This window comes from Otolemur garnettii, unplaced genomic scaffold (genome assembly GCF_000181295.1).
Source record: "Otolemur garnettii isolate 467f Iridium unplaced genomic scaffold, OtoGar3 scaffold00102, whole genome shotgun sequence".
NCBI classification, from domain to species: domain Eukaryota; kingdom Metazoa; phylum Chordata; class Mammalia; order Primates; family Galagidae; genus Otolemur; species Otolemur garnettii.
This window is the reverse complement of record NW_003852497.1, coordinates 5,314,733-5,323,591: the sequence shown is the minus strand read 5'-3', so window position 1 is coordinate 5,323,591 and position 8,859 is coordinate 5,314,733. Positions and strand designations below refer to the sequence as shown.

Here is an 8,859-nt window from a genome sequence, read left to right as displayed (position 1 = left end):
AATCAATCCTAGCACTCTGGGAGGCCAAGGCAGGCAGACTGCCTGAGCTCATGAGTTGGAGACCAGCCTGACCAAGAGCAAGACCCCATTTCTATCTACTAAAAATAGAAAAACTAGCTGGGTATTGTGGCAGGCACCTGTAATCCCAGCTACTTGGGAGGCTGAAGCAAGAAGATAGCTTGAGCCCCAAGAGTTTGAGGTTGCTGTGCCTACCCAGGGCTACAGAATGAGAATCTGTCACAAAAAAATTAAAAGCCAGGCATGGTGGCTCACGATTATAATCCTGGTATTCTGGGAGGCTGAGGCAGGTGGATTCTTGAACTCACAAGTTCAAGATCAGCCTGAGCAAAAGCAAAACCCCGTCTCTACTAAAAATGAAAAACTGAGGCAAGAAGAGTTGGGAGGTTGCTGTGAGCTATGACGCCCTAGCACTCTACCCAGAGCAGCAGCTTGAGACTCTGTCTCAAAAGAAAAAAAAAAATTAATAAAGAGAAAAAAATGATGTTTCAAGTTTCAGCATCTGTTAAATTTTACTGGAACACACCTTGCTCATAGTTTACATATCACCTATGGTTGCTTTTGTGGTCTGACAGAAGTTGTGTGATTATAATAGAGACCTCCTAACACACAATGCCAAAAAAATATGAGGCGAGGGGCAGAGCCAGGCCTGAGCACTGCAGGGCAGGTGAGGTGAGGCTGTCATGTTCCCAGAGCCTCAAGAGCCTCAGCAGCACGGGCCTGGGGGCAGCACACCCACTGGCCCCCCTTCTCTTACTCCTATGTTCCCTCCACATTGCAGGGTGGCTAAAGGCCTACCCCCCACTGGCCCTCCTTCACTGCACAGAGAACTCCTTAAGCCAGGAAAGGCCTCCGCGCAGTATGTGTACATTTCTGTCCCTATTTCCAAATAAGAGAGGCAGAGAAGGATGAGTCCAAGGCTCACGTGAGCTGCTGTTACTTGACAAGCACTGGGGTGAGCTGGGGCGGGAGGAAGTGCCCCAACCTCAGGGAGCCCTGGAGAGGGGGACTGTTGCTCTGTAAAGAGATGTGCACAGCAAACAAGGAAGTGGTGGAAAGCCTGTGTTGCTAACTGTGGGGGAACGAGGGGACTGCCACACATCCACGTATCTGCGGAGGCGCCGCTGCCTTGCCTGGCACACGGCTATACTTACAGGTACCCAAGACGCCCCTCTGCCTTCACTCACCCCTCCCATCTGGCTGATGGTCTCAGCCAGGGACCCTCCACAACTCACAACTCAGAGCAGGGAAGGGCTTCAGAGCTGCCCCTTCATCCTACATAGATTTTCAGCTCAGTGAGGATTAGCTCACGATTTAAATGGGGCCCCAACGGTTGCAAGTAAAAACAGCAAAAAGCAAGGACCCTGGGCCATTTTCGCTGGGGCCCTCCTGCCAACAACTGTGGACAGGTGGACTTCTCAGCTGTTGGATGAGCAAAGCGACTAAAAATACCCCTGATTTTCTGAAATGTGAGACTATTTCTAGCCCCGGACGGTGGGCTCTCCCTTTCCTCTTCTCCCTTGCACAACCAACAATGTGGCCAGGTCCTGAAAAGAATCGCTCCCTTCCTGACTATTTGTGCTTCCCCGGCCCCTCCATCCTGTGTGGGGCAGAGGTCAGTCGTGAGAGAGGGGGGAAGAGGGATCTGGGGAGGCCGGCCGTGGCCATCCGATGAGCTCACCAGGCTGAGAGTGGCAGTCATGGGCCTGTTTTGGCCGAGGAGGAAACCGAGAAGCAGGCAGAGGAAGTGGTGGCTTCTGGGCTCGTGTGTCTTGCTATATATAGGCACACGCAGGCTGCCACACACTAGTGCGCTTCTGGGACCATGAAACTCCAGGGTCAACTGGCTTTGGGCAGGCAGAACAGAGGGTGGGGTAACAAAGGAGCAGAAGGAGCAGATTTCCGTCTTACTGCAGGGGGGACAGGTGGCTCTGAGCTGCACCACAGCGGGGGGCGGGGGGAGGCAGCTTTTGGTATTATGTGGTTACTGCTCAGCTCTGTCTCTTTGGCTGCAGCAAAAGAAATCAGCAATGAATGCACAGCTCCCCATCTGGTCCTGCTGCGGGACCCAATCCCTAGCTGCAGAGGGAGGGGTGGCCAACCCAACCGCGCGCCTCCACCTCCATCAGCACAGAAGGCAAACATATGGAAGGAATCGGAAAGACTCCAGCTAATCACTGCCAGACTAGCTCACTCTCCACCTTCCTGATGCATGACCTTGGGCACATCCTTAACTGTCTGAGCACGAATTTCCTCATTTGTAAAGTGGGCTGATGCCTAAACCAAGGATAAGTGAGCTAAATGGTTTACAGAATGCTGACCACAATGCCTGGTATACAGAAAGCCCCTTGGTAAAGAGTAGCTAAGAACCTAAGGTTACACCGATTAGTGGCTGAATTAGGAAATGAACCCTCATTACCCACTTCCTAGCCCTAAGCAATTTTCTGTACCTTACCTTCTCTAGACCCCCTTTGCTGGTGGGTATGTGTGTGCCTGGGGGTGGGGGGGCAGCAGAGAGAGGGAAGGGAACAGCTAGAGTTGGTTTTACAGACTCCTCCAGTCTCATCAAAAGTAAATCTTCGGTATTTGGTATGTGTCCATCTTCAGGCTCCAGGAATCTGGTGAATTGCTTAACACGAGGGCTTGGGGCTGAGGTGCGGGGAGGGTGGTGGTCAGGAAGAAAATAGGCTTTAGACAAGGGGAAGGGAAGGAGGGAGGTACCAGAAATCTACCCTCTGATAGAGGCAAACTCCAGACCCAAGTGTCTAAGAGGGAAAATAAACCACTGTCTTCACTGCTGAGACTTTTAAGTGGAAATTTCCAGTCCTAGGGACCTATTTGGTTCTGAGAAGGAAGAAGTCCAAGACAGCAAATGGGAATGCTGCCTGAGGCCACTTCCCCTTCTTATAGGAACCCGCTAGCTTCAGGGAAGGTAGATAAGTACCTGCCTCCTAGCCAGTTGCCTTCCAGAGAAACACTCACACCCAGCAGGGCAGCTCAGTATCAAGCAAAGACTCCCTTTCCTTAATCTTAATCTTCTTAAATGATTTGATCAGACCACAGGCTGATGTCTACTCAGGCATCTGGTGATGTGTGGGTGGCGGGGAAATGGGCTGGGGATCACAGTGGCTCTAACAACTACTTAGCCTGTCCAATTAATTGGCCAGGGATGTTCAACCCTCTCCAACGTACAAGACAGCCCCACACAATGAGGAATTGTCAATACCAACAGCACGCTCCATTCAGAAACATGACTACTTGGATTTCCACTCTAAATACCAGTCATGTCCCAAATTTTTTGGTAGAAAATAGTCAGCAAGTTCTGTTTTTCAGCAAGAGGCAGAGAAATAGCCCTGCCACGCTCATGTCCTTCCCTGGATCCCTAAGCAATTAAGAATAAGGGACCCGTTTCTAGCTGCCCCCCCCTTTTTTTTTCCACTCTCAAAAATAAGAGCTTACAAGGCAGAATAAACAAGGAGCTCTCCAGACATCAGCTTGCTAATATTAGCATCTGGAGGGCTGACAACAGGATTTCCCAGGAGGGCAAAGGAACAGGTCACTGGTGTAACTGATGCCCACTTGTTCCTGGCCACCCAGAGGACGTGAGCTGGGGAGTAGAGAATGACAGCTAAGGGACTACCAGCTCTTACTGTCACACACTAATTCTAGGCGACTTTAGAATACCTGACCAGGAAAGAGGCAGGATGGAGCCCAACCCGTGTTGACCTAATGTGCTCTGGGACAACCTGATAGGCTGATATAAACAGAAACACCAGGCCTTGGAGGCCCAGAGAAGGACAGGCTTAGCCATGTCCTCAAAGCAAAGCAGCAGCTTCAGCATAAGGCCAGTGACCCTGCTCCGCTTGCCCCACCTCCTGTCTTTTGGATTCCCCAGTGATCTACTCACCTGATAAAATAGCAGCAGAAGATGAGGCTGAGCATGAAAACGAAGATGCCGGTGCCAAAAATGACCATATAGATGTTGAGGGGAAGGTCTTGGAAACTGATGGGTGGCATTGAGCAGGACTTGTTGGTGCTAACCAGCCCTAGGCCACAGAAACACCCTGCAAAGAGAGCAGAAAAAAATTATGTTAGGGTTGGAAACTGGATCCTTGGGGCTGATGGCACTGTGTCAGCAAGGATAGAAAGAGGATTGACAGACTCTGGGTTCCTAAGCCTTTCATTGAGTCTCACTCTGCCATCCTAGGTAGAGTGCTGTGGCATCATAGCTCACAGCAACCTCACACTCTTGGGCTCAAGAGATCCCCTTGCCTCAGCCTCCCAAGTAGCTGGGACTCTAGGGCCCACCACAATGTCCAGGTAGTTTTATCTATTCTTAGTAGAGATGAGGTCTCTTTCTCAGGCAATCCACCTGCCTCGGCCTCCCAAAGTGCCACAATTACAGACATGAGCCACCATGCCAGGCACGGGTGGCTATAGTTTTATATCCCAGTAATAACATTTCCTAGCTCTGTATTCTTGAGTAAATTATTTAGCCAATTGAGAAAACTGGATACCATCCAAAGAACTTAAAATAAATAGTATCTCCATCTAAGGGATCAAGGATTCAAGCAATGGGCAAAGAGCAGAAAACTCGATTCCATCAGACAGCAGACCACATAGACCGACAGCAAGACGAAGGGCCTTCCGTTAGGAAATACACGATTTGGGTTTTGGCTCCACCTCTGCCGGGCCAGCTGTGTGTGAACCTTTAGAAGTTACTCGTCTACGCTTCACTTTGCCACACAAAAACTAGGCTGAGAGAGGACTGCAAATGATGGTGTGAGAAACATGCTTTGTAAATTACAAAGTGCAATTGCAAAGGTCATTTGTCATTATTAAGCCACCTGCTCCAGAAGACAAGCCGTGCCAAGACTAGAATAGAAATTGTTCACTGCAAGCCAGGCCAGCATTCCAGAAAGTGGTGATGGGGGTTGGGAAGGGAGTTGCTTCCCTTAACCGTCACCACCCCCCCTCCTTTGTTTTTTTTTGAGACAGAGCCTCACTTTGTTGCCCTTGGTAGAGTGAGGGCTGTGGCATCATAGCTCACGGAAGCCTCCAACTCTTGCCTCAGCCTCCCGGGTAGTTAGGACTACAGGTGCCCACCCCAACACCTGGCTATTTTTAGAGATGTGGTCTTGCTTTGGCTCAGGGTGGTCTCAAACTCATGAGCTCAAGCGATCCACCGGCCTCGGCCTCCCAGAGTGCTAAGGTTACAGGTGTGAGCCACCCCACCTGGCCCTTCCTTCCCACCTTCTAAATCAAAGCCTCAAAGTGCAGTCCCAGTGACAGGTGTCCCCCCGGAGCTTGTTAGGAATGCACACGCAGGCCCACTCAGACTAAATGAATCAGGATCTACATTTAACAAGCTCTTCAGGAGTTCCCTGGGCACATTTACTCTGAGAAACACTGCCAACTGATAATGCTCCCTTCTCACATGATTCAGCGATAAATATGGTTGGTGGCCTCATCCTGATAGGGGCATCCTCGCTGCCAATATTTGGTGCTGAGCTTCAGTGTGTAACCAGGTTCCAGGCAAAGAAACAGAAAGAAAATCTGTTGGCAAATAACTTTTTTTTTTTTTTTTTTTTGCCTTATCTCCCCAAGACACCTAAAGTGGTGGTGGCCAAGTTTGTCCAATTAAAGGAAAAAAAATCAAATGGCGAGGATGGTGGAGCCGAAAGAGTAAAAGAGAGTCCTCAAGTAACCAGAATAACAGAATTTACCCTATGCCTGCTACACCTCATATTCTCAAGCTGCCAACTCAAGTTTTGCAATCCACAGTAAGCTATTATTTCGCCAGCCACTGGGGAAAAAAAACTCATTACTGATGCTGCTATAAACTATGATGATGCCATGGCACTCTATCCAGGGTGACAGAATAAGACCGTAACAAGAAAAAAAAAAAAAAAAAAAAAGGAAAAGGCTTGGCGCCTGTGGCTCAAGTGGCTAAGGCGCCAGCCACATGCACCTAAGGTGGTGGGTTCGAATCCAGCCCGGGCCCACCAAACAACAATGGCCGCAAACAAAAAATAGCCTGGCGGTGTGGTGGGCACCTGTGGTCCCAGCTACTTGGGAGGCTGAGACAGGAGGCTCGCTTGAGCCCAGGAGTTGGAGGTTGCTGTGAGCTTTGATGCCACGCACTCTACCCAGGGAGACAGCTTGAGGCTGTCTCAAAAAAAAAAAGAAAAGAAAAAATCTCAATCATTAAATAACTTGCTGCAGTCCAATAACTAAGAAGGCCTCCAAAAACCTCTTGGTACTCAGGCCTGGGGATTGAGGCCGCTTTCCTGGCATCTTGGTTGGGAGCCAGAGTTGTATCTTCTAATTGCCAGGGCTACCACAACTCAGCAGAAAGACCGACAGTCCTGGCTGTAAAGACTGGAAGTCCACTTTGACATCCCATATCCCATTACTGGCGTCCCTTGCACCTAACTGTTGCCCATATGAGCCTCAATTCAAACCACTTTTAGGTTACGTCTGATTCTACTGCCACGCCTCCATTCCAAACACTCATCACCTAGTACTGTCTCCTAATTGATGTCATCCTATCTCTGGTTCCTTTTCTTCTAATTTACCACACTTGCCTGACACATCTTCCCACTCGGTTTATCATGTATTCTCCAAACTCAAGCCTGGCTTCAGTTCCTCCTACAGATATCTCCTTCCTTCCCACTTGCAATTTCCCACTAAATGTCCGGATAGCACCCCATGCGGGTGCACTGTGATAGACACATGGACGAATGCTTGGATCATCTCCCCAGGTGGGGAAGAAGACAGACTATTTCATCATAGGAAGTGAGGTGCCAGATTCGAGCCGCGCCTATAATCCTGAGAACAGACAGGAGCATGCCTCCTGATATGCCTGAGTACAGTCTCAGGGCACCTGCTTGAACTTCTGCATATTCTCTATTATCTATCCTGCTCTAGTGTTTGGTTTGTTCTCAATAACTTGCTATAGATAAATAACTCCCCACAATCTGTAAACAACCTGGTACTCTTGGCAAAAGCTTCTACTTCAATGTATTAGAGACTGACATTTGGGAAACCTGCCTAGAATCTGCCCTCAGCTAATGGGTCACCGGTCAACCAGCAAGCCTTATTGAGGGCCTGTCTTATTCCCTGACCTAGACCCTGTGGGAAAACAGAAAGTAAAAAAAGTTCTATTCTCAAAGACTTTTTGATTAAGTTGAAATTAAAGAAAGAATTACCAGTTTGGTGCCTGGAGCTCAAGTGGCTAAGGCACCAGCCACATATCCCGGAGCCGGCAGGATTTGAATCCAGCCCAGGCCAGCTAAAACAACAGTGACAACTACAACCAAAAAATAACTGGGTGTTGTGGTGGGTGCCTGTAGTCCCAGCTACTTGGGAGGCTAAAGCAAGAGAATCACTTGAGCCCAGGAGTTGGAGGTTGCTGTGAGCTATGATTCCATGGTACTTGACCCAGGGTGACAGCTTGAGGCTCTATCTCAAAAAAAAGAGAAAGAATTACCTATTAAATTTCTTCTTCTGTGCCCAACAAGAAGCCCATTGTTCTTAGGCTATGGCAGAGAGTTTGTTGGAAATAAAGTAGTATATTTTTTTTTTTTTGAGACAGAGTCTCACTTTGTCACCCTCAGTAGAGAGCCATGGCGTCACAGCTCACAGCAAACTCCAGCTCTTGGGCTTAGGCGATTCTCTTGCCTCAGCCTCCCAAGTAGCTGGGACTACAGGCACCCACCACAACACCTGGCTATTTTTTTGTCGCAGTTTTGCCGGGGCCAGGTTCAAATCCACCCCCCTCAGTATATGGGGCCACTGAGCCCCAGGCACCGCCCGGAAATAAAGTAGTTTTCACCACCTCTCCCCACTCAAATATTTGCTCTCCGTTGGCCAAGGAAGATCTGTTTTCCACTAAGACATAGTAGACCAGCTAGAAGAGGATAGCCTTCAGTCTGCACTGGCTAAGGGCCTCAGGATTTCCCTTCCAGAAAACTGTTTAATGACAGAGAGGCCCCAGCAGTATCTAATGCTATAGGAGGCTCTGATACCCCTCCATATCTGCCTTGTGCCTCCACACCCCCTTTATGAGCCAGACTCTCATTTGATATCACATTCTGGGGACTGGTAAAAGTGGTGGCAGAGGCTACTGCAGAGGCTGTGTGTGCATACTCAGCGGGCCCTCTGATCAGGTGATCGCCATTATCTTATCCTGTCTCATAGAGGCTTTCCCTGAGGCTCTAGGATTTTGTCAGTGAGCTTGGGACTTCATGTGATAAAGATCTTAAGTCAGGAGAACATCATAATCAAGAGATAGTTTTGGGAAGGGTGGTTCATCCCTATAATCCTAGGGCTGGGGAGGCCAGGGTGGGAGGATCACGAGGTCAGAAGGTGGAGGCCAGCGCCATCAGATGTGACACCTTTGTCTCTACTAAAAATAGAACAAAATTAGCCAGGAGTAGTGGTGGGTGCCTGGAGTCATAGCTGCACAGGGGGCTGAGGCAGGAAGATTGCTCGAACCCAGGAGTTTGAGGTTGCTGTGAGCTAGGCTGACACCATGGCACTCTAGACTGGTCTGCAGAATAAGACTCTGTCTCCAAAAAGTAAAAAAAAAAAAAGAAGAATAAGATGGTCCCTTTGCTTGTATTATTATTAAAGAGAAATGAAAAGTCTGTTGATCAAAAACTGACAGTACGAAGTATGTTTTCCCTCTAAAATCTACAAGGCCTGAGGATACCTACCCAGGCCAAGAGGGGCTCTAAATAGTTTCCAGGAGTGGGGGGGGGGGGAGGGATTGCTTCCTCACTAGTAAAAGGACAGATTCCTGCAGTCACTTTAAGAAGTGAAGATAAGGCTCAGTGC

General features: G+C 49.0%; 1 protein-coding gene across 1 annotated transcript in view; it reads right to left on the bottom strand.

Moving 5' to 3' along the window:
- RNF122 (ring finger protein 122) overlaps positions 1 to 8,859 on the bottom strand; it is a 17,624-nt gene that overhangs the window by 6,403 nt on the left and 2,362 nt on the right. The window contains exon 2 of the mRNA XM_003796303.3: positions 3,926 to 4,082. Within this exon, the coding sequence (XP_003796351.1) occupies positions 3,926 to 4,082 (157 nt within the window). The remainder of the gene's footprint in view (positions 1 to 3,925; positions 4,083 to 8,859) is intronic.